Here is a 26,867-nt window from a genome sequence, read left to right on the forward strand (position 1 = left end):
AACACCACATAAAAATAAAATAAAGATTTTGTGTCCACCGAAAACTAAAAAATAAATATTAAAAAAATTCTCTCTCTCTCTCTCTCTCTCTCTCTCTTAAAAAAATGCTGCTTAATGTTGAGGTCCATTATGATTCCTCACACACACTTATTGGGGGAAAATTCTACTGTACTGGTTAGTCCTTTTTTTGATGTAGAATTTAATTAGAACCCAAATAAAAGTACCTTCAAATAAAAATCTTAAAGGTTTTAACTGCCTTTGAGTAAGACCAGAGTCCTTGGAACCTTTTGTTTACCTATAAACTACTAGAAATAACAATTTCATGGCTGCCAAAGCATTTGTCATATTTCACAATCTATTACTTATCTGAAGCATCAAAGGTAGATTTAAGTCTTGAAAGATTTTTTATGTCATAAAAATAGCTCACCTCTTTTCAACTTCATGTAAAGATGGCAAGCTGGGATGAAGTGACAAAGACTGCCTAGAGGGGAACTTTGAATGAATAACTTTGAAGGAAACTATTTTCAGCAAAGACTTGTCCAGATTTAATTAGTTATGGGGGTTAAGGGGAAGGAGAAAAGGCCAGGAGCCTGAAGGGGTTTCAGGAATAAAGTGTCAAGGAGAAGTGAGGCCTCACGTGGAGAAGGAAGTGTTGCTGCTTGAAGCTTTAATAATTTTGTGACCTGGTGTCAAGCCTTGTGGCAGGGGAGGTGAAAATGTGAAACATTAACTAGCCCTGCCCTTTGCTGGAGGTGAGTCATACCCTTAGCATCTTCTTCAGTGTATTGGGTATGCTAACCTTCACCACAATACATTCTGGAAGAATGTCATTTGTTCCATCAAAAAGGATAAGATGTGAAGGTATTGGCTCCTTGCAACATCCTTGCTCAGCCCCCAGAATTAATCCCCCTTACAGAGACATGAAATATGAATTTATATCACATGCCACATGAAAACCACAATTTTAAAAAGGGAAACACACATAGATCCACAAGTCAACTGCTAACATTAATATAGGTTGTGATGCTTGTTTATTTTTATTATAAAACATCTGCAGAAAGTTCTCTGTCGTGTAAACATTACCCAAACCATGAATGTGTACTGTTGCTTTTTTTAAAATTAGATGATGTAAATTTATACCAAACTTTGTAGGACACTACTTGGTATATAGTATATTGATGAGAACAGCAACTTACTTGTTAAGTCATGGGTCCAGGGAGGCCAAGTATGTGCTATAAAACAGTAGCTAAAGTATAAACAACATGTTCAGTATGATCCCTTTTGTGTTTTTGTGATACTATGTGTGTATTCAACACACATTTATACACATGCTTAAACTTCTTATTTTAGATATTTAGCCATTAACATATCTTAGCATTACAATTTAAACAAAGAAAAAGTAACAGCATTAAAGAAAGCAATAGTTCATAGATTAGCTCAAAATTAAGTGAGGCAGCAAATAAACTATCAGGTGAATTTGAAGCAGGAATTGGGGGTAGAATGATATGCAAACTTCAGATTAGGGTTGAATTTGTATATCATTCTGACAAGCTTGATTTTTCTTCTAGGAAGGAAGAGCTATAGGATTTTAAACAGAGTGATCTAAGATCTTGCCTTTAGAGAGGAGGCAAAAACACCAGTTATGACACTTTGAAGATGTTCTGGCAAAAAACAATGCTGGCATTAGAATCAGAAACAGAGGCAGAGAAATTTAAGGGCTATGTCCTTTCTATAATGAATAGTACTTATTGTGTTTTTGTTTTAAACCTTGGAAGTGAGAGAGAGGAAAGAGCCAAAGATAAATCTTAGATTTCTAATTTGGGACAATCCTATGAGAGTCTAAGATTTTGCAATTTTGAACTTTTCTGTGTTCATGAACTTTAATCTTATAGAATATTGTATTTCCAAGTGTACTTGAGAATACTGATACTAGTGATGTGGTATAGGTGGAATTGAGAGAGGAAAGCTAGGGCATCTCAAATCACTCTCAAGGCTCTTATTCAAACAAAAATGATAAGAGCCTCATTTAGACTATAAGAACCATCTTATAGTTAGAAATGGGGAGCCAGTTAAAACTTGAATTTTAGAGGAAAGATGAGTTTGTCTGATTGATGTTGAGGTTAAAGCAATGAACAAAATGGACAAAGTCTGACCCCACCATACTGGAAATTTTATGGAAGGGGGGAAAATACACAAAGTAATTTAGTAAGCAAGTTCATTTGACCTGATGATAAAGGATAAGAAGAAATCAAACAGGATGATGTGTTCTTTGAAGGAGGCATCAACCTGAAATTGGGGGGCGGGGGGTGAAGGATCTCATTTTTCCAGGAGACACCTTGAGTTGAAACCCAGATGGCAAGAAGGAAACAGTAACTTTCCTAGAGAATGAAGGGCAAGTGCAAATGCCCCCAAGCTAAGACTGAGTTTGGAAGGTATAAAGATGCAAATAGCAAGCTGACTGTCTCCAGCCAGATGACACCAGGACAGGAGGATCAGAAAAGAGACCTAGGGGCTGGCAGCAATATCAGACCTGGCAGGTCCGTTGGCTTTGGAAAAAGGTCTGATTTCACTCTCAGTCAATGCAAAGGCATCCAAGAGTTTTCAGAAGCAGGGGAATGGAGTGGAAGGCTGTATGTGTGACATGATCTGATAATTGAAGCCACTGTTGTGATAACATGCCCAAGGGACAGACTGAAGGACAAACCTTGGAACATACCAAACTGTATCCAGGCAGCAAAGAAAAAAGAGAAAGGTCGAAGAGGTAGGATAGAAAGCAATATAGCACTAATGCATAGTCCCCAAGAGAGGGGGAAGTTTCCAAAAGGAGACAGTGGTGCAATGAAGTCAGGTGTCAGATGAGGCCAAGAGGTTGAAGAGACACTGTGATCATGGGTATTGTATTATTTGCCACTCAGGTCATTTTATATTCAACTTTGATTATTTAGTGAGGGAATACATTTAGCCCAAGGCTATGTACATATCATTATAGGTGGCATTAGAACCTGAATAGTAGGAAGGTATAATTTTTTTTAATGTTGGAAATGGATCCATACTTAGAAACACTAAAGATATACAACAGAATATGTAAATTTCTGTTTTATTTTGTACAAAGATCATTAATTGAGTAATCCCTGTACACTTCTCTTTCATGCTATGGAACCACTTTAGAAACAACAATATAAATTGGGAGAAAAATAAAAGACTTTGAAGTCATTAACAGAGAATGGACTAGATAATGGTTGTGCTGAACTGAGTAACATAAGCATTACCCTTCACTCTTGAACTTGCCATCTAATAGAGAATAAGTGTGAACGAGGAAAGAGCAGCAAAGATGGGAGAGAATACCAGGGCTTATGTTCAGAGGGGCTTCACAGGACGGCTGTTTAAAACTGTATCTGAAGAATGAGTAGGTTGCTAAAGAGGATCAGGGTGAACTCGGGGGAGAGGCTGATGGTGTCAGCTGGTCAAGCTACAGTTTCTGGTAGCTCAGCTGAACCATAATTTACTATTTTAAGGAAAAATTCATTTCTTCTTTTGAGGGCTTTCAACTAATTGAAGGAAGAACACACATGTTATCTATGATAATCTCTTTTACTTATGTTCACCAATTATGGATTTAATCACATTCAAAAATACCTTCGGGGTACCACCTAGATTAATGTTTTATTGAATACCTGCGAACTATATAGCCTGGCCAAGTTAACACATAATATTGTCCATCATGTGAATATATTATAATACTGAATGTTCAAATCTTTGATAGACTCTTCTAGCTATCATTCTTACTTATTGACATAAGGGTCAGCAATAAGTTGATATTGCCTTATTTATCTGCCAATAATTATTTAATTTTTATAATTTTATTCCTTGTAATTTTTTTAAGAGAGAGAATATATATAGTTAGTTAGTTAGTTAGTTAGTTAGTTTCCGGTGGACACAACATCTTTAATTTATTTGTATGTAGTGCTGAGGATCAAACCCAGCGCCCTGTGCATGCCAGGCGAGCAAGCTACCGCTTGAGCCACATCCCCAGCCTCCTTGTGATTTTTTTTTACTCTTTGAATTTTTGAAGTTCATAATAATAGTTCAGTATTTGTAACTGTAACCCAATAGGGATTAAGAAAATGGCAGAATTTTTCCATAATTCACTATGTAAGGCTTTAAACATATTAGCAAACATTTCTGATTTCTTAAAATTAAGTGCTTAAAAATGAAAGCCAAGTACTAATAGATTATAAATTAATTATAAGCTTGATATTTATATAAGCAGACTAATTTCTATTATAAATTAAAATTTTCATAAATTTATTATCTTCCATTTCATGATTTCTTTTTATAAGTAAAAGACTTACTTCATTAAAAGATAAAGTATAGCTTCAGCCATAACAGCTGGGAGAGTCCTAGAATACAGAAGGTGAACAACAGATATCGACATTTGAACAAAATGTGAAGAAGATAGTAAACTATGTTAGTTCAAGGTCAGAGGTCACAGAAATGAGGAAATTAAGACAATGGGAAATGAGAGAAAAAAGTGATGAATCCAGGCAGAATTAAATAGAAGCTATATATTTGCAAGTAACTTGGACTGTTAAACACAGCTTTCATGGAGACATTGAATAATGTTTAATGCAGTCAGTGTTATTGATTTAGGAAGGTTGAATTTAGTGAAGAAACTTGAAATGATTGTTGTAGGCTGAAACAATAGGTTGCACATGGGAATTGTTTTCTCTCTTAATTTAAATAAAATCTCAAAAACACATTAAAATTATAAATCATCTACAATGTAGGATTTGAAAAGATCTCCAAATAAAAGGTAAAAATAACCCCCAATTCCTCTACCTAGAAGCAATGACACCTTCAGTGCTTCACCTGGCATACCCTGTGATCTGTTGGTACAGTCACCTGTGCACAAGCATTCTGTCAATCTCAATAAAAAAGGACATAATTATATAAAAAGTGGCCCCAAATCTGCTTTATTTATGTAGTAAATAATGGAGGTTATTTGACATTAAGACATACAAATCAGCCTCTATCAGAAATTATTTAACATCCTTAGATGGCGCACTCCTGTGATCCCAGCAGCTTGGGAGACTGAGGCAGGATGATGGTGAGTTCAAAACCAGCCTCAGCAATTTAGTGAGGCCCTGAGCAATTCAGCAAGACTCTGTCTCTAAATACAATATATTAAAGACTGGGGATGTGGCTCAGTGTTTAAGCACCCCTGGGTTCAATTCCTGGTACCTAAAGAAAGAAATTATTTAACCAATCCTGTTGAAAATCAATTGCTTTCAGTCTCATTCAAATAATTTTTCCTGCCTTGTGTTATAACGTATTATGTGTTTTTCAATAAGTAATGTTGTAGCAACATCTTTGTACATATATGTTTACATTTGATGGAATGTCATTTTGTCTATAATGTGGATTCTAGAAGTGAGAGCCAATTTGGAAGAATGTAGAGATTTAATTATTACTTATATTGTCAGTTTCTCTCTAATGTAATACCCATTTATATACTAGCCAGAATATGCAAAAGCACATTTCCTTATCATTCAATATTTTAAGTTAATCTGTTAAGGAAAATAAACTTATCTTCTTGCTTTACATTACATTTACTGTTATTTGAAAAGAAAACAAAAGTGTTTTTGAAAATTTCCTCTAAACACAATACTACTACATGGCAGAAATAAAGATGGTAGTTGAGAGAACAGGAAGATTCTATATTAGTAAAAGTCAGGGATCATGTGGGGCTGAGGATATAGCTCAGTGGTAGAGTGCTTGCAGAGCATGCATGAGGCCCTGGGTTTGTTCCTTAGTATTGAAAAAATAAATAAATAAAAGGTCAAATATCATGAAGGCTTATACTAGGCCAGAAGGAGGTATCTATTCCAGAGCAACTATATGTCGAATGGCATGTTAACTTTTTATCACTAGATTACTAATAGTGATAGTGGTAATATATTGACATCATTTGCCAAATATTTCTTTAAAAGCAAAAAATAAAGATTTTTCCTTTGAAGTTAAAAATCATTCAGTACTTCCAAATTGTGCAGTACATTTAAGGCATTATATATTCAAGTACTTGAATTTAAACAATGAATTCAGTAATATGTTTCTTGAAATATAGACCATAGTCTTTGTCTTCCAAAGGATATTTTAATCAAAATATTAAAAATAAGCTGAGTCTCATTCAGATACTTAATTCCAGCTGCCTTTTGTGGTAATATATCATGAATTATCTCTCTGATGGATGGGTAGCCAAATGCAGATAAAATTAGCTTTGCAGTCATTCATTTTAAATTGCTCTTGAATCATTTGGAAGTAAATTCCATTTCAGAAGAATACGCTTCAAGTCTCAGACAAAGAGATAATGGTCCTATATTTTATGATATAAGCAATAATAGTTTAAGTCTTATGATTCAGAAATATAGAAACTTATGTATTAAGTTGATGAAAATTAAAGCTTGATATATAGCAATAAAACCAGCAACCTAAAGTTTCCTAGATTGATGTTCATAGCATAATATTTTCCTGTCAAGAATTAGGTGGAATGAAAGTCTATAAAAATAATACATGGTGCAAAGCTTTCTCTTCTTGTATATAAATGAAAAATCAAATGCCCCTATGAGATAACAGAAAAGGAAATACTGGGATTTACTGATATCAAGATAAGAATGGCACTACTGTTGCAATGTCATTATTAACTAATAGTAGAAAGTGAAAAATAAGTCAAATGGTAGGGGATAGCAAAATTCATAATTATGTTATATCTCCATCAAAAAAAGGAAATTATAGCTTTGAGTTGATACTGAATTCAGTGTACAGAACCAAAGCAACTTCAGAGATTTTTCCTTTGTTAGTTTGAATGAACTAAACATAGAAAACGTTTTAGCAATCTTATTATTAAAAAATCATGTTGCCCAAATAGAGTAATGCAATCAATATCGTCAGCAGAGTATACATTTTTGTAAAATAAAATAATATAGGGAAACTGTAATATGTCCCTAGAAATAAGTTCACAGTCTGAAGTTGCTGTTCGAAAATTGGGTTCCTATTGTCACACTGATCCCTTCTTCAGATATTTATATTAAGAAATAAAGTGGTAAGAAGATTCACTCACTGATCTCCCTGTGGAGAAATATCAAAATTGTTCTTTTATAGCCTCAACTTTTGCAGCATGACCTTAATAGTTTCAGAAAGCTGGTTTGCTAGTATAGTAAAATGAATTGCATGCTAGGAACTTATTTCAGTAAATAGTCTATCAGCTCAAGGTAGAATCTCAAACTTTCTGATTTCCATGTATTTAACAGTCCTCTAGTGGCCTTGGAAGAGTTAGCCTCAGCAGACAGGGATTTACTTGTTTTGGATCCTGTCCATGGATGGGCATCTGCAAAACCATGTTTTCTACAAAATAGTCAATCACTATAAAAAGCTTGGAAATACCAAATAAGATCTAAAATGAATATTCACAGTAGCTTGTGAGCTCATTAGTAATCATCCCATTTGTATTTTGTCATATTTATCTCACTATCCATATCTACTGTCCTGAATATTATTTACTAATGTTATTCCTATAACCTAAATTGAGTACTAGAAGTGACATGCCATATGACTTAATGTTACTTAATCCAAGGCTGTAGCTTATTGTATAAATTTTGTAGAAAATATTAATAGACTATTATGCTATTGTTGGCGAGAGCAGCTCTCTAGAGCAACATTAAGAGGTGGGTTCTGCAGAAACTAGAATAATATGTAAAAAAAGAAAACATTAAATTTGTCACATGAAGAAAACATTTCTAATGATAAAAATCATTTTTAGTAAACATCATTTTAAGTGTTGAAAAGTGCTTTGGAAAATCAATACTGTGGGAAGCCTCAAACCAAGACATAGATTTATTTCTCTTTATCACAATCATCTTAAAACTAAATATTAAGGAAATGCAAAGTTAGTTTGATCATATGTTTTATAATGATATTACTGAATCTTTATTTCTCCCCATCACATTTAACAGAGCCTCTTGTTACTTGAAAATATATGTGTGATTTTCTTAACTTCATTAGTCTTCTCAGTAGTTTACAATAAAATAATCAGAATAAAAAAGATACAAGTTTTAGCAGGGCATAGAAATCAATTTTTAGTGTCTCTATAAAGTCTTTCCATAGAATGTGAACCTATAAATACTTTGTTACATTATTAAATAAAGTAATGTAATACATGATCCTCTGATATCTTATAATTCCTTTTAAAGGAATAAGACTCATTTAAAACCACAGCTGAAAGCCTTTTTATAATTTGCATACTTAAATACATAATTATTAAATGCTTTCACATGTTTTGTGTATACAAATACATACTAACAGTAAAAAAAATGAATGAAGTCTAGTTTACCATCTGTCTTCATGAATAATAATTAAAAACAAAAGCCAACCTTGTGTAGAATTTAAGTCTTATATTTTGCAGTGCTTTATTGATTATCAGCCCTGTCAGTCATCATATACAACAGGAAGTGCTTCAGCTGAAGAAAAAGACTGGATAGGGCCTTCAGGACAATAGTTTTGTGGTGATGGATCCGTCAATAGCTCAGTTCCTCATCCTTTTGCCTTTCTGAGCTATGCTTATTTAAGCAGTCTTGAGTGTTCCTACATATTGACTAAAGGAGATAAATTGATAGAAACAGGGTTATTCTTTAGTAAGCTGACAGTTTGGGTTCTTGTTGTTCAACAGTAGAGAAAACAAGAAAAAACAAATTAAGGAGGTAAAGTAAGAAAGAAAGAAAACTCTAGGAAACATCACTTACACACCAGAGTCAGGGGAGCTACTTTGAAAACTCATTCTGCCCATGATGCAAGTGAAGCCAATTTTTACTGCAAAAGAGATTAGCAGAAACTGGATGTCATTACTATTTGACAGCTATCCCATGATTTAGATGAAAAATGTCCCCGGCCAGGTTTCTTAGGAGACAGATGTTCACTTCACCAATGGCCATCTCCCAAAACGGGGCAACAACTGAATGACAAAAAAAAAGAGTTTCAAGGTAACATCTAAACAACTAGTCTTTAAGTACCAGAACCATATTTTGTCTTTGCTACTGAATATATATAGTGCTAAGGATTTTTTAAAATTTTTAAATTTATTTTTAAGTTTTGATCTGAGAGTTTTGTCCCTCTACAGATTAGCATGTTTAGGAAAATAAAAATAGTTTTGTTCTTCTCTGTTTCTTATAAAAAAGATAATTATCAGCCGGGCATGGTAGTGCAGGCCTGTAATCCTAGCGGCTCTGGAGGCTGAGGCAGGATGATGGAGTTCAGAGCCAGCCTCAAGAGCAAGGCACTAAACAATTCATTGAGACCCTGTCTCTAAATAAAATACAAAAAAGGGCTGGAGATGTGGCTCAGTGATTGAGTGTCCCAGAGTTCAATCCCTGGTACAAAAAAAAAAAAAAAGATAATTATCAAGCTTAATTTATTTATAATGTATTGAAAAGACTCCTTTTACCTTGACTTTTGTGAAATGTGATAGATTTTATTAAAAAAAAACACTTTTATGATTTTTTCAAAGTTAAAATCATGCAGAATCCAAGTTTAAAAAAAAAACCTCAAAGTGAACAAATATCTCAAGGGGTTTTTAAGTTGTGTTTATTCAATGGTGTTGGAACATCAGGGCAGGAGCAATATGTTTGATAATTTTCAGTGCCATAAAAATGAGTGTGTTGTTCTTCTTTAAAACAAAAAATCCTCAGTAATCCAATGAGAACAGGTTTTCCCAGTCACATAATACCATATAAGGTCTGAAGTGTAATTTTAAAATAAGACCAAAAAGCATTTCTAGACTATAGGCTGTACTGTGCCTCTGAATTGATGTTATCATTACTATTTCCAATGCTTTGTAAATTATGAGTTTAATTAATATATGTTGGCTGAATAATGTTTCACACTGTGGAATTCTTTGAAAATAGTGATAGATTCAAACTGAATCTAAAGATCCTTAGTTTGTGTCTCTAGTATGTCTATTCAATGCCTTGCGAAGGATTTAAGATTTTCATTTGAGCCTTGTGCTTTTCAAACAAATTTTTCTTATGAAGTTCATTTAGCTTTTATCAGCTCTCATTGAGAGTAACACTGTATACTGGGAAGTGTAGTAATATATTGGGAAGAGCACAGTGTTGGTGTTAGACAGCCTTGAATCCCAATTCCAGTTCTACTAATTACTGTCTGTGGTTTGAGGGAAAGGTGTTTATTCTCCCTGATGATGTGTTTTGCTACGAGTATAATAATGCAGCTCCTTAATTGAGCATCTAGTCTATTGATATATCTGGCATGTAGTAGACTTTCAAATCATGTAATTATTTATAAGTCAGTATTTTAAAGTGGAGAGCAAAATAAAAGACAATTTATCTGAATGTTTTGACCATTTTCCACTTTCTTCTTAACAGACGACGACTTTTTTCATGAACTCCCAGAAACGTTTCCATCAGATCCACCTGAGCCTCTGCCACATTTCCTCATTGAGCCAGAAGAAGCCTATATTGTGAAGAATAAGCCTGTGAACCTGTACTGTAAAGCCAGCCCTGCCACCCAGATCTACTTCAAGTGCAATAGCGAGTGGGTTCATCAGAAGGACCACATAGTAGACGAACGAGTGGACGAAACCTCTGGTGAGTTTTCACTGGCATTTGGACGGCAGTGCGAGATCCTACGCTGGCCTGTTGTCATACTGTTATTTCAGTTAGTGAGATGAAAAATGGAGTTTTTATCCCTTGGAAGAAGTTTTGAGTCGGTTCGGTTAAGATTTGGTGATCTCATTCCAAGCATTACAAAATAAACTGTGATGAATATATCTTGACTCAATTCCTGTTGGACTGCATGGAATTATAGCATGATTCATGCTTGAGGAGATAAATAATGTGAACAAATAGACTGAATTAATGTGGATGCCCTATTAAAGGATATCTTTCAATTTTACTTGTGTGGTAGTCAGATCTAAAGGTCCTGAGTCTCATGTTCAACTTTACTGACATCACTGAAAGTGTTAATCCTTAAGCAATGTCCCCTTATATTTTTAAAAGAATCTGTCAGTGTTGTAGAATCAAAATATGTTGTCTCCATAACTTACATGAACTTATCCTGACTCCATAATTCTTATCTGATGTTACATTGAGGGTGACAGAATAGGCATAGTGAGAGATCCAGGAGCAGGAGCCACCTTCTGAGTGGGTCTTGACCAGAGAAACTTGGATCCTGGAATGATTAAAACTCCTGATTCTGCTGTTCTATAAATATTGCCCTTAAAGATAAAATATTAAAGGTATAGAAAAGACAAAGTCAATTTTAATAACTCGAGTTTGCATTGGCTATAAAGGAAACTTTCTTAGAAGCAGTTTTTATTTTGTTTTGTTTTGTTTTACTCCACAACGAGTAATTTAGGATAGTTGTGGAATCTCCTGCAGTTCTTAAATTGAAAAGATATATGTATATGTATTCCTCATGATTTAGAGTGTTTTTGCTCTCCAGTAGGGAGACTATCCCTTAGGAATCCCTTTCAGATCCCTTCGATATCTAGGATTTTTTAGTACCAAAACCTATATTTTAAGTATTAAGACTCCATTCACCAACATTTCGAAGCTAAGTAGTTACCTTTATGGTAAAAAAATGGAAGCATTTAAATATCATCTTGTCCTTCATAGATATCTCTATGTACCAAAATGGATTGACGTTTTCAAAAACCAAATGGTAAATAAGTCATGTTTGTGCCTGAGAGTTGGATTATCCAAAGACAAGTACAGACCAGTGCATGAAGGGGATCTACATTCAATATCACTAACAGAAAAAATAGTATGTTGAATTAATAGGACATAAAGAAATAAAATTTACTATGAGATAATTAAGAAAAGGCAACTTATATGGAACATAAACTCATATAACATAATGGGTCTTTGGAAATCAGGTGGCAACTCTTCATAATTGCTTGTCTATTTGTGAATCAATATGTTCACTGTATGTAAGCTGCTGACTGCAGGAATAGCTGGGTATCCAATTGTAGGGTAGCTTACTTCAGGGAATTGCCCCACCTCTTGGTCTAATTACTCAGAAAATAACTCCACCAGATGTCTTCAAATTCTCAAGTGGATTGAGTTTTATTTGTTTCAGCTCATTTATTTGTAAAGATTTTGGATACCTAAGCTTTTAATGATAGGAGAAAGATAAGATACCACAAAAGCTAACATGAGGCTCACAACATATTCTATATACTTGTCTTTGCCAAATTAATGAAAATGCCTGTTTAGAAAGATTACAAATAATAATAAAACTTCTTTGATATTCAGCACTTCTGCCAACTTCATGCTATGTAGGTAACACATATGCAAATACACACGGGGTTTCTTTACATAAAAAATTTGTTTTCTATGTTTCTACACAAAAATAATTGTTACTGTATTGTATCCAATGGTTGAAACTACCTTTTAAAGTACCTATAAACTAAAATAGATGACATGTTTCTAATCAAATTCAGGATGGATAGATGAGAAGGAAGAAGAGATTTGGGAGCTTTAACACAGTTTTCTGAAGATGGCAGGGGTGGAGTCAAATGCAATATGGTTTTCTGTTGGGTTTCGTTTCCATTTGAAACTCTATGAGAAAGCCAGCATTCATTCTAAAATTAATATTCTAGACACATTCTAGGTCTAAAATTGGGAAAAAGACAAAGATGTCTGCAGATGCCTATCTTATTTGGTATTGTTCTAACTTACTAACCAGTGTTATTAGACAACACAAGTAATTAAGGAGACTAAAAATTATTTTAAAAGTGAGAAATTATCATGTATGACAAGTGGTATGGTTTCATATCTGGAAAAGTTGTCTAATTTCAAAGGAAAAACATCAAGAATACAGAAAAGTCGCTGATAAAAAATGTGCATAACCTATTAATTTTTCTTTGTACAGAGAGCCAGTTTGAACTAAAATGTAATAAAACATATTACTTGGAATAAAGTTAAGACATTTGTCAAATTTTGGAAAGGAAAACAGTTTTTCGTTTTGTTTTGTTTTGTTTTGTTTTTTTCTCTTAGTGCTTGGGACCAAACCTAGGAACTCACACGTGCCAATCAAGCACTCTAATACTGAGTTACATCCTGGGCCTAAAAAGAAAAGTTTTATGTTCTTTCTGCACAGAAGCCAAAATTTAAAAAATAAAAAAATATTATGACTCAAATAAATAGATATACATTGTACTTGAGTAGAAATCATTAATATTTTTAAAATTTCTGCTATTTATAAATGAATCTTTAAGGTCATTAACATTGTATGGAAAATAATTCACACACAAAAAAAATGGGAAAATTCTGAAATAGCAGAGTCATCAGGGTACCCCAGGTTTTTATCGTTGTATTATAAATCTGAAGATGTTAAGTGAGTTTGATCTTAGCAGAAGACACATATTAATGGATTAGAATCAATTAGATAAAATTCTCAAATGCCTAAAGCCTTTCAGAATGTGATAAAGATATGTTTGTAGCCACCTAGGAAAAGAGTTTACTCAATGCACAGATGAGACAAGGTTAGGAAACAGAAAACAGAAAAATAAGTATATCAAGCAAGGAAGCAAGCTTGTATTCTATCTTATTTTTAAAAATAAATTCTAGATATTAGGACTTAAAGTCTTCATCGTCATCATCATCATCATCACCATCACCATCATAACTAGGAGAAATTTTTGACTATTTGTTGATTGGTCAGTTGGTTTCAGTGATTGTTTTAATCAACTTTTTCATCACTGTGACCAAAATATCTGACAAGAAAAACTTAAAGAAGAAAAAGTTTATTTTGCTTCATGGTTTCAGAGGCACAGTCCATGGTTCACCAAAATCTATAGTTCTGGGCCGGAGATGAGGCAGAACATTGTAGGGGAAGAGCAAGGCAGAGGAATGCAGCTCAGGACATTACAGCCAGGAAGTAGAAAGAGTTTCCTCTCACCAGAGACAAAATGTAAACCCCAAAGGCATACCTCCGGTGACCCACCTGCTCCAGCCACTCTCCCTACCTGCCTACAATTACCACCCAGTTAATCATATAAATGGGTTAATCCACTGGTTAAATCACAGCTCTCAAAATCTGATCATTTCACCTCTGAAAATTCTTGCATTATTTTACACACGAGCTTTTGAGAGATGCCTCATAACTAAATCATAACAGTGGTGTACCAAGCCTTTTTTATTAAGACAACAAAATCTAGAAGTCTTATAGGAACGCATTACTTAACTTGAATATCTGAAGCAAGAAAACTTCAAGCAAAACCAAGATACAGGTTAAAAAAACAGTTATTAATATCTGTGAATGTATATTAGTCAAAGGGCTAATTTAGTTAACATATAGCCATTTTTTAAACTATAACACAATACCAGCAACCCAAGGGAAGATTCGGGAGAGTAGGAACATGGAGATACAGGAACAGAGATGCCTATAGCAACTAAGCATCCAAAGAGATGTTATCATGATTAAAACATTTGTTAGTATACAGAATTGATTACAGACATATTTTGTTGATGGGGTTGTAAATTGATACAATCTTTTTGAAAGCCAATTTAAAGATACATCCAATATTGAAATACATACATACATTTCACTGAGTAATTTCCAGTCTAGGAACCATCTAAAAATAAAATTCCAAATTTGTACAAAGGCTTGTCCTTGCAAGTTGTCCATTGCAGTAGTATATCAGGTACTGTTTTTCCGTAGGATGGAATACTGTGTTGCTTGTTGAAACATTGAAGTTGCTCCACATGTGAAGCTGTGGAAAATTCTCAGATAAAATTTTGCAGAAAAACCAACGCACAGAACATTTCGTGTGATATGCTCCCATTTTGTAAAGAAAGAAGCTATACAATGTATTTATATATGCATTGAAATTTTCTAGAGAAATGTGCAACAAACACTTGACAGCTTAGAATCCTGGTGATAAAGAGAGACTTTTATTGTTTGATTTTTTAAAGTACTGAGAATATATTATTTTCAGAATAAATAATGAAACCTGAAAAACAGCCCATACCACATTATTGCATCTCTTTTCCCGCTCTCATCAATCTCTAATCTGGACAAATATTGTGGGGAAATTTGTAGGTCTCTGGTATTAGAGTTTTTTACCTTTCTGTGATATCAGAAATATTGTGAATAGCATCTAAATAGTTTTTGCATAAAACTGAATTCACCTACAATTTTGATCCTCAGCTCTCCACTTAACACAATCTGACTATAGTATTATTGGGGCCTTGGTGATTTTAATATTAAGAAATATTAGAATACATTCAGTGTTGAAATATATTACAAATCAGAGAAATTTTCTGGGCATTTAAAAAATCAGGTTTGTTCTCAGATGATAGGACAGATCAAAAAATATTGCAAACAAGTTCATTTTTACAGATACCTCTGCCCTTAGAAATACCACTTGGAAGCATATTTAGTGTCCATCAGAGACATTGCCTTGTGATGAAGAAAGATCAGTTACATTCACTAAAATCTCTATCAAACATACCTTTACACTGAAAAAAAAATCACAAAACTGGGAAAGCGAAACTAAAAATGTCATTTTAAAAAAATTCTTCCTTTTAAATTGTCAAGCTGTTAAAAAATCTCTCTGACTCTAAAGAATGAAACAAATGGTTATTTGTACTAAGCAAAGTTCTACCATTGATCATAACGAAATGCACTGATTAAAGAGCATTCATTATGGTTACTGTTTGCCTTTCCATAATTTAAACTGTACTTGCATTTCTTGCATATGCATAATATAAGAAACAGTAAAGGGAAAGCAGCATTTATTAGGTGGTTTAGAAATGTTCAAAACAAGCTCTTGATTTGGTAATAGAGTAATACATACCTATGTGGCCTTCAAAATTCCATACAAATCTTAATCTGCTCAAAATTTTATGGTTATATTTTTAAGAAAAACTCAGGCTCAGCAGCTTGCTTTCTATTTACTTGAAGTCTTTTCAACTCTTGTTTCCATGGTACCTAAGATCCCCCATCTAAAAGCAAATATTTTTCCTCTGTAAAGAAGCAAGGGAGTTTGGAAAGCCACAGTTGTTTTGAAATTTTAATAATCCCTGAGATTTTCTCCTTTCATCTTTAATTATTCTCAAATTAGCAGAAAATGTCAATAAGACCAACACAATAATGATAAAAAGAGTTCCAAGACACATACAAAACACCTTACATGTGTGATGTCCTTTAGACATCACAAAAATCCTATGAAATGGTTTTGGGGATTTTGGGGATTTATCTTGTTGAAGCTCAACAAGATAAATAAACTAATTCTCCCCAAATCATATATAGAGGAGGTGATTAGAACCAGGATATGAACCCAGGACTCCCTGTTTCCAAAACCTTTGCTCTTGGCCCTGTGCCCAGTGTCTCCCCAAATTCTGCCACAATTGCTAAACACAGAAAAGTTAATCTAAAAAAGGACAATCATCCTTTTCTCAGGAATAGAAAGCCTGGTTCAAAATGCCAGCTAACTCTGCATCTTTACTGCTTTTTTATGCCTTCTTTGTCTTGTGTTAGTTTTCTACACATACGCCTTTGTGATTCCTGAATGTAATGTCTTAAGCCAGTGCTTAGGATTTGATTCCTTTGTTCTTGAAAGTCTTTAATATTTGGTCACTTAGACAAAGGTGGGCCTTAGCAGGAAAAAAAAAAAACAAAAAAACAAAAGTTGATGAGAAGAGGAACTATCATTGGACATGAATTTAAGTGAATGGCTTCTACTCCATACCTCACGATGGAGCCTTCACAGATACACTGTCAGTCAAATCCTCAATTTTTGCAGGAGTGGAAAAATGAAATTTATTCTCATTTTATTTTTTTTTCCTAATACCTCTTTTCTCCATCCCAGTACCAAGAAATAGACATTTCATTTTAACCCTTCACTCCGCCAAACAATGATTATCACTTACTGCCAATACCTTCTCAAATCATCATTTTGTTTTTTATTCTTATTTCTGTTCCCCAGTTTAGGTCTTTACTAGACTAAGGTGCCCCATGTACACTGTTGGTCTTGGCCTTTCTCTCGGTTTTCCACTGTCCAGGTAATTATGGGTCTTAAGCACACCTCCCAGTGATGTCATTCTACTTCTTAAAATTCTAGGATGGCTTCCCTTTGTCCCTGGAATAAAGGACATCCTCTTTGGAAGACTTTAAACTCTTCAGTATAATTAGTTCCTTATCAAACATTCTAGATAATTCTAATAGTTTCTCTGCCACATGCTGTATATGATAGACCGATTGGATTTTTCTTCTTATCTGTGTTCAATAAATTACTGGTGTCTTTTAAGTTCTTAATAGATGTTACTTTGGAAAACAAGCAAACAAAAGCTTTGTGGTCAAATAATTTATAAAACACTGCAAATAACTATATTCCCCTTTTGGAAAAAATATGAATTTGTCTAAATCAATTTGGGCTGGCCTTAGGAAAATATATTAGACTGGGTAGCTTATAATAGCAGAAATTTATTTCTCATAGATCTAAAGATCAGGAAGTCATAGATCAAGGTGCCACAACATTAGGTGTCTGGTGAGGGTCTGCTCCTCTTACTGTGTCCTTGTACAGTAGAAAATAAAGAGGTTGTCCCTTACCTCATTTATAAGGGCACTAATACCATTCATGAGGACCACCTCCATGATCCAATCACTTAAAGGCCCCCACCTCCTAACACCATTGCCTAGAAAGTAAGAATTTCACCTGAGTTTAACATGATTATATTATAAGGAGAATAATGAATAGTATTATATCTATACTAAATGTGAAAAACAATTGTTCTTACAGAAGATTAAGCTATCTTTACATATTCCTCAAATCACCTATTCATGAAATATTCCAAGTAAGCACATTGTTGGTATATCTCACTAAATTTCAGTTGTTCCAATTTCAAAAGTAAGGATTTCAACATATGAATTTTGGATGACATAAATATACAGGCCATATCTGATGTGTACTAGCATGTGGAAATCTTAGCAAAGTTCTGCTGTTGAACAGCCTTTTTTACTATTAGGTAACTAAACTATTTTTCACAGAACCTTTACTAAAATATCATGACACTTACTGTCACACAAGGAGATGATTTAGAAATGCTGCTTGTACATTTTGAAGGGAAATAAGGGAGGATTTGTATAAATTTTATTAATTGGTGCATATGCTCTTGTCTTTTACACTTTTGTGTCTAAGAAACATAGAAATTTTGAGACAATCATTTAAGTTAAACTTGATGAATTGTTGGCATGCTTTTCATTAAATTGACTGTAACCACTTTTTTTGTTATCTTGACTTTATGAATCTACTTATGTCATAAAGTTGCTTACAAAACAGGTCTGGTCACATGCTATCATCTTGTTAATGTTTAATACATAAAAGAGTCAGTTATCATATCTCCTTTCACAATTTATCTCTCCTCTTCAGTTTAAATGCTGTACATTGAAGGGTAAGCACCAGGAGATCAGCAGTTATGCCTGTCTTTTTCTCTGTTCCAGTACCATGCTTAACTTGGTGTTGCACATAGTAGGTGTTCAACAAATACATATTGAATGAATTATTCTTCATTCTATAGTTCCCTCCATCCTACCTCTGTTAAAGTCCTACTCATTCTTAAAGAAGTACCTTAAATGCAATGCTGTAGAGAAATATTTCTATAAAACCCCAAGTCATAGGCAAACATATCCTTATTTCTCCTACTTGTACTCCCATTTCATTACATTCAGATATATTAATTGTGTGTATATTTTATGTTAATCCATCTGAAAAATCTCAACATTTGACAATCTTAGGTGCACAACTCATAATTTCTTATAAACTTATATTTATCATGTTATTTATGAAAGTTATAGTCATCTATACACAGATCTATTCATAAAAATGTACATTTTATCTATGATCTTTGTATCTTCAGCAAGATTAGAATGACATGGTATGGCTCAAATTGTGTAAAGCATTGTCTTATTTGAAATTTACAATACAAGGCACTAAGCACAGGAAATGATCAATGAACGTTTGTTTTGTGAGATTACAGCTACTCATCCTACTAAATTTAAGTAACTGAAATTTAGTGAGATGTACCAATGATGTGTTTACTTAGAATATTTCATGAATAGGTGATTTGAGGAATACATAAAGATAGCTTAATCTTCTGTAAGAAGAGTTATTTTCTACATTCAGTATACACATCATACATTCATTATTCTCCTTGTAATATAATCATCTTAAACTCAGCTCTCTTTAACAGAGTGAATATGTTCCAAAGGAAGTTACATGGGTTTTGTTTAAATTTGAGTAAATGATGCATAAAATGTAGGAAGTGTGTTTGAACTTCATTCCATATTTTTTTATTTAAGTCAGTAGGCATATTGACTTTGTAAAAATGGAGGTTTATATCTGTAATATAGTTGTCTGCCAATGAAGATAAATGATTCTGGAATATAAATCAATTATTTATTTAATTTCCTTCTCAGAGGTACTCATTTCAATACCAGAAACGAACAATTTTTCTTTTCAATATAAGGTTGGTCTCAGGGCTGAGTAAATAAAAATAGAAAATTGATAAGGATCCATGCAGTACACAAAGGCTTTTCTACTGAGTCAATTTGATAACTTCACAAGAGAGTAGTTGCCAGATAGTCATAACCGAGTGTCAGTTATCCTGAATCATATGCTGTTTCTTATTCTTCATTGTATAGTGTTTGTAATGGGCTTGTCCTCATTTCACAGTGATGCTGTCTTGAAATGCATGGGCTGATGTGGCTGCCATAACTTCAGCTGCAATTATGAATCACAGTGGCGTCAGAGTTTCAGAACTTAAACTTAACAGTGCTTTTACTTCTGTCCTATCAGGAAGATGGGTCTCTGCTAGGTCGAATGATTTGGTTTCACTTATTGTGTATAAACCTGGCTTTAAAGATCTCCATTCATTTCCTAACTTGCTAACAGAAGTGAGTATTTGGAATGTTTTAGGCTACACACTTGAGTTTCTTTACTTACCAATCTATTATGCTGTGAATATTTGTTTTGGGCATTTGTTCATTTCTGGAAATCCCAATATTTACAAATATCAATATTATAGAGTTTGCACATATGCCTAAACACCCTAATTACATTGTATTTACAGAACAATTTAATTTTAATTTAATTATATCTTTATATCTCTTGGGGATTTTGTTGTTGTTGTTGTTGTTATCAGGGATTGTACCCAAGAGTACTTAACCATTAAGTAACATCCTCAGCCCTTTTTTTATTTTTTTAATTTGAGACAAGGTCTCACTAAGTTGATGCAGCTGGCTTTGAACTCATGATTCTCCTGCCTCAGCCTCCCAAGCCATGGGATTACAGGTGTGCACTACCATGCCCGACCTCATGAGGAATATTTTAAATATCTACATTGAATACTGGATAGAAAATTTTAATAGTATGTACTTATTGAACACATATGGCCTAGAACATGAATGAAAAGTAAAGATAAGAAAATGTTACACTGTTCAGTGCTATTTTAGCAAGCTAGGTTTTATTAGGGGAAAGCTGAAATTGTCTAAAATTACAAATAGCTGGAGTTTGAACATAATGAACACAAAAGAACCCCCCCTTTCAATTAACACGCAGGGCAAGGTTATTTGTAATGTGTTTCTCCTCCTTTTGCCACAATGAAATCAATGAAAGCATTGATTAATACAATTTAGTCAAGTGTATGCATGTGAGTAAATATATAAGTACTTGTGTGTGTTTGTGTGTGTGTGTCCCCAAATTCAGAAAAAGAGAGAACCAAGTCCGACCACCCTCAAGCCAATACAGAGGCTACAATAAGAAGCAGGTGTCCAAGGACATTCTTCATCTAGATTACTTGCTGCCCAAACAGGGCATTTCAGAGCAACACTAGTAATTGTGTTGCTATGGCAATTATGCCGTGTGCCCAGCAACCGTGCATACGCTGTGGCTTAGAGTTTTAAAGTGCCCACTTCAAAGTGAGAATAGCACAATTGTTAAAAAGCCATGGTGTATTTTTTTTTTAATCTAACCTTTGGAAAAAATATGAGAAGGATTTAAGAAGGATCTCTCCTACTTTATTTTCATGCGGGAGAAAAGACGTATTTAACAGAGTTTTTAAAAAATTTTTTTTAGTTGTCAATTTATTTTATTAATTTATGCAGCACTGAGAATCAAACCCAGTGCCTCACACATACTAGGCAGGCACTCTGCCACTGAGCCACAAGCCCAGCCCTTTAAGAGAATTTTGAATTATATGTGAAACAGATTAAGCATCATGTTTATAGAGGTTGTTTTATGAAACAATTTCCGCTTAAATGGCAGTTTACCTTCCTAAAGAGCTTAGCTTTTGTCCTCAACTTTATTCTTTTTTAGGTGTCTGAAACAATAGTGTTATGTGTAAATAAACTTAGTAGATCATGATGAGAGAATGGCTGTTTTAGTTAGCTTCATCGTAGCTCTGACCAAAATGCCTAAAAAGAACCACAAAGTTTATTTGGGCTTCATGTTTTCAGAGGTCTCAGTCCACAGATGGTGAACTTCATTGCTCTGGGCCCAAGATGAGGCAGCAATATTATAGCAGAAGGGTTCAGAGGAACCAAGATGCTCAGCTCATGGTGGGGTCAGGAACAAAGAGAAAGGAAGGGGATGAGGGAAGAACAACTCATCCAGGCAAATCCTGAGAAACTCACTTCCCTCAGTCATGTCCCACCTGCCTACATTACCACCCAGTCAGTCCATTTCAAACAAGGATGGACAGATTCGGTTACAGCTCTCATAATCTCATCATTTTGCCTCTGAATATTCCTGCACTGACAGGAGGCTTTGGGGAACACCTCATATGCAAAGCACAATGTAGACTGATACCCTTTTCTATTCTGTGATGTCACAAACTCTTATCCATTTGATATGATTTTCTGGATCATCAAATCTTTTTTTTTTAATTAGGTCTAATCAGTTATACATAACAGTAGAAATCTCTTCAATTCATTGTACACAGATGGAGCAGAATTTTTCACTTCTCTGGTTGTATATCACTGAATCTTTTTTCTTTTTTAATATTTTTTAGTTGTAGTTGGACACGATACATTTTATTTTATTTATTTATTTTTTATGTGGTGCTAAGGATCAAACCCAGCACCTCACAAGTGCTAGGCGAGAGCTCTACCACTGAACCACAACCCCAGCCCCCTTCACTGAATCTTAATACCCATTATTCTATCAATAATTTGCTCAAAATCCTAATACTATTTTCTCTCTCTTCACTCCAAGATATTTTCACATCTTTAAAGACACAATATAGTATTGTTTGAGTTTTAAAACCCTACAATCCATGAATAATATAATGTTAAACTTTGAGGGGAGAGAACTTGACTAGTCCTGGATCCTTTCATCTTCTCTACAACATACCATCAATTCTGAGTCATCCATTAGCTAGTGATTCTCAGAGCCCTCTTGGGATGCCTGTTGAAATATCCATTCTTGCCAGATCCTCTGAAAAAGCACATTTGGAGACACAAAATCAGCATGTATTACATGAACACTACAATTTGCCAAATATCAGGGTATCTGGCAAAAAATGTAAGCATAGCACATGGGAAGTATAACATCTAGCAATGAAGAACAATTCAGAATTGAGAAATTTTGGACTCGTTCCTAATTTTATTGAGGTTAAACCTGATTATAAAAATTCTGTTCTGGAAGACATTTCCCAGGATATGAAGGCAAGAGCAACAAGAAACTATTAGGGCAGGAACTGTCAACCCTGGCTGCACTTGACAATCACCAGGGGAGAAGTTTGCAAACACCTATGTCCTGGCTCCAACCCTAAAGGTAATGATTTAATTGGGAACACAGCATAGCATTTCCTTTGTCGGTTGATTGGTTTGTTTGTTTGCTTTAAACTCTCTAGTAATGCTAAGGTACCACCAGGCTTGACAAACAGGGCATGAGAGAGACACTGTGTTGTAAAAGTAGGGTACAGGGAGGTCCTAGACATTGTGTTCAAAAACCATGACCCAGCCACTTGGCTTGGTGCTGTAAGTATAGACACCACCAAGGAGATGACTGTACTACAGGAGATCCCCATCTAGAGCGAGCAAAAGAGGCCAAGGAGAAGTTAGAAGAAAAAGGTCTGCTTTACCGTTTGCTTGATTTTCCTCTTATTCTGAGAATAATAAACAAGTTCATGAACATCTCCACCCCTGGAAATTCTGTGGTGTGGAGTTACATGTTATAGAGCCCCTGCTTTCTTCAGTATCCTTCCCCTTGTCTCTGCCTATTCAACTGCTCAGACTGAGGGATTGCAGCCTTCTGAGGGAAGTGGGGGTACCCCGGAGCTTTAGTGAGTGAAAATAAAGTTGGAAACACCCAAAGGATCTTCTGTAGAAGGCTAGTCCAGGGATGGCAGGGACTAAATGTCAAGCCTCTGTATAACTCCAGCCGGGATGATCCTGCAATGAAGCCCTCTGTATGAGGCCAGGTTACTGACTAAAAGGCTGCCTCACCACACCCGTTCTGGGAGCATTTGTGAAACCAGAAAAACACTGCATGGCAGACAGCTTTTCCTCTGTCAGATTCTTGAGGTCACTCTTTGAATGTGGAGACAGACAGTAAATGTCCTTAGTCACTGTATTTGTTTCCTAGGCCTGCCACAAGAAATTAGCACAGATGTGGTGGCTTAAAACAATGGAAATTTTCTCACAGTTCTGGGGACCAGAAGTCTGAAGTTCCGCAGAGTCACACATACTCCCTCCCTCGGTGACTCCAGGATAGAACCCATTCCTTGTCTTTTTCTGATTGTGGTGGCTGCATCCATCTTCACATTGTCCCATACTCCATGTTTGTCTTCTTTGTGGGTCTTTTACAACAACATTTACTGTTAGGCTTAGGGCTCACCTGGATCTTCCAGGATGGTCTCCTTATCCCAAATTAAGATCCTTAACTGGATGACCACTGCAAAGACCTTTGTACCAAACAAGGTAACATTCATAGATCCTAAGGATTCATATGTGGACGTGTCTTTTAGGGTTCCACCATTTAGCTCACTTGTGTCCCCAAGCATCTACAAGAAAAATGTTACTTATCCAGCCATGGTGGCACCCCCTCTGTAATTTCAATAACTCAGGAGGCTGAGGCAGGAGGATCACAAGTTCAAAGCCAGCCTCAGCAATTTAGGGAGGCCCTCAGCCACTTAACATGACCTTGTCTCAAAATAAAATATAAAAGGGGGCTGGGGACTTAGTTCAGTGTCAAAGCACCGCTGGATTCTATCCCCAGTACCAAAAAAAAAAAAAAGAAAAGAAAACATCCCTTAATGTGACAAGACGAAAGGGTCATGCTGGTGAAGACAGTGAGTAGGACTGGTGAGGGTTAAAATGAAACGCATTTGTTTACCTGGCTGCTTTTCCTCATTTGTTCGGTATTTCTAAGTTAAATATCAATGTAGCAGGCAATAAAAGCATTCCCTGGTGTTCTTTACCAGCTTTCTGAAGCTTCCCCCAATCTGCTGTGTCGCTCTCCAAGCCAGAGACAGGAAAAGGACTGTTCAGCCAGGCTCTGTGTACAGCTCATTTTCCTCATGCCCACCGTGTCCTTGCCAACCTCTGCACTGTAACCATCATCCTGTCTCGTGGAGACGGGAAAACTCTCAGGGCCACGTTTCACATACAAATTCTTTCCCCCACGTAATTGCCAGAGCCAGACCAGGAGAGCTAACACAATCAAAGGGCTGCACTTCATGATTTCCTCTGCCCACGCCTGTGCGCATGTGAGTGCCTATGTGAGTGCGTGAGCACACACACACACACACACTCACACACACACACATTCACACACTTATTTTTGCTTGGCCTAGCAACACAATGGGAATGTAAACACGTTGTTAATGCAGCCGCTCTCAGTTGGCTTCCCAGATGGCTTAAGTTCAATAGATTTTTCCCCCTGATTTCCTCAGCTTCTCCTAGCAAGTGCTAAACAGCCATTATGCCTTTTCCTGCACATTGAGATTCATCTGCAGCTACTAAACTGCCTCCAAAGTGCTTCAATTTTGCATGAGTGCTAAGCTGGGGACTGGGAGACATTACCCAGTACTGAAGGCCCAGATCATTAGAAAGAGCATGTAAATCCTCTGAACCAGAAATAAAAAGAGCAGAGATTTCCTTTGTGAAGTCTCAACTGCAGCTTTATGTAAAACACGGACCTTTAGCAAGACTTTACATGGCCCCTTTTACTTCCCAAATTTTATTTGTGCTTTTTTTTTTTTTGGTTCTACTTTGGCACATGTGTTCTAATATTTTTAATTTTTAAACAGTTAGCTTTCTATCAGAAACATGCGAAATAATAGCCATTCTGTCTCATTGTTTCTCAAGACCCCAGACTTCACTTTTAATAGGGATGACATTTCAAAGTATTGCTAAAGGATCACCTGCAAGAGAGATTTTTAAAACAAACCCGAAAACCTGCTGCATAGCAAGAAGTTTTGAGAGGTGAGAGGCTGACACTTATAAGATATGTGCTGTATAAAGTATTTTAGATGTAAGCTTTATATAAATACTGGATTATGGAAAATTTGGAATAGAATCTAAAGGGGACTGTGAAAATTACCAAGAAGGAAGCAATAATATGCTTCTCATCATTCAATAGATAATCCCTGTATATTGTTAAATATGTCTTCTTTATATTTTTCAAGGTGAACATATTTTTAATCAGCATTTGATCTGTACTTTCACCTCTACCATCTTCACAATCTGCTTGTCAGACCATCTTACTGCAAATTAAAAATGTGTGGGCAGCTCCAGTACTACATGTGAGAGGGTGGCCCAGAAGGGCTGGAGTCCTGAGTTCTATAGCTTTACATGCTGTGGGTCTGGGCTCACACCCCAAGGCCTTGGAGTTGTGACAAAATGCACTTATGATGGAAAGGTTCACTCTGTCCATTCAAGAATAATAAACTAGTCAGTCTCCTTTTACATGATTGCTCTGTAATTATTTCTCTTTTTTCCCATGTATGTACATAATAGGTGAGATTGTCTTTCTTTTTAGGATTCTGAGAGTAAAAATGTGTATTTGATGTACATTTATGGTTAGATAATGCCGTTCATTATTTATCTCAAGACACATTTCCAAGAACATTTATTAACCACTGATTTATTCAACAGTGCATAAGTAAGTGGAACCTGACAGAAATGCAACTAAAAAGGGTTATAATAGGATATGAAGTGAGTGCATTCCAACTTGTAGGTACAAAGAAAATACTAGATGAATAACATGCATAAAAATGTACACAGAGATGTTAGGCGTATGAGTACACTGTCTGTGTAATATATCCACTTTAGGCAGAAACCCAATTTTGTCTGTCAGCATGTTATATATATCATTTAGACTGAATAGTACCATCCATTAATTTCCCTTTACAAAAAACATAGCTAATCATGAAAATGGCATGATCTTTATTAGTGTTGGTATCATTGCAAAATATTTTCCACACCTCATGACTCCAACTCTACATGCTAAATAGTTGTCTTTCATGTTCTCCCCATGAAAGTTGTTTATCCACTAAAGTATGTATCTTTGGAAGGGAATATATTTCATATAAAAAAAGGAAAAATGACAAAACTTTGCCAGGAGATATGAACAGACATATGAAGGAAGCCGTTTGTTCAGTTGGCAATATTATACAGGTATATAAATATCTTGGGGAATTGGAGTCCTGGTGAGAAACAGTCATTTTTCTTTATGATGCTAGAGGAGAATGGACAAGAAGACATCATCAGTTACAAACAATATCCAGGATCAGGTATCATTCTTCAGTCATTTCTGGTTTAAGCTTATTTATCTCTTGCAAAAACACCAAAAT

General features: G+C 35.1%; 1 protein-coding gene across 2 annotated transcripts in view; it reads left to right on the top strand.

The window, feature by feature from the left end:
- Unc5c (unc-5 netrin receptor C) overlaps window positions 1-26,867 on the top strand; it is a 344,211-nt gene that overhangs the window by 183,289 nt on the left and 134,055 nt on the right. For both annotated transcript variants that reach the window (XM_076864608.2, XM_076864609.2), the window contains exon 2: window positions 10,431-10,652. In XM_076864608.2, the coding sequence (XP_076720723.1) occupies window positions 10,431-10,652 (222 nt within the window). The remainder of the gene's footprint in view (window positions 1-10,430; window positions 10,653-26,867) is intronic.

Source organism: Callospermophilus lateralis, chromosome 8 (assembly GCF_048772815.1).
Source record: "Callospermophilus lateralis isolate mCalLat2 chromosome 8, mCalLat2.hap1, whole genome shotgun sequence".
Taxonomy (NCBI): Eukaryota; Metazoa; Chordata; class Mammalia; order Rodentia; family Sciuridae; genus Callospermophilus; species Callospermophilus lateralis.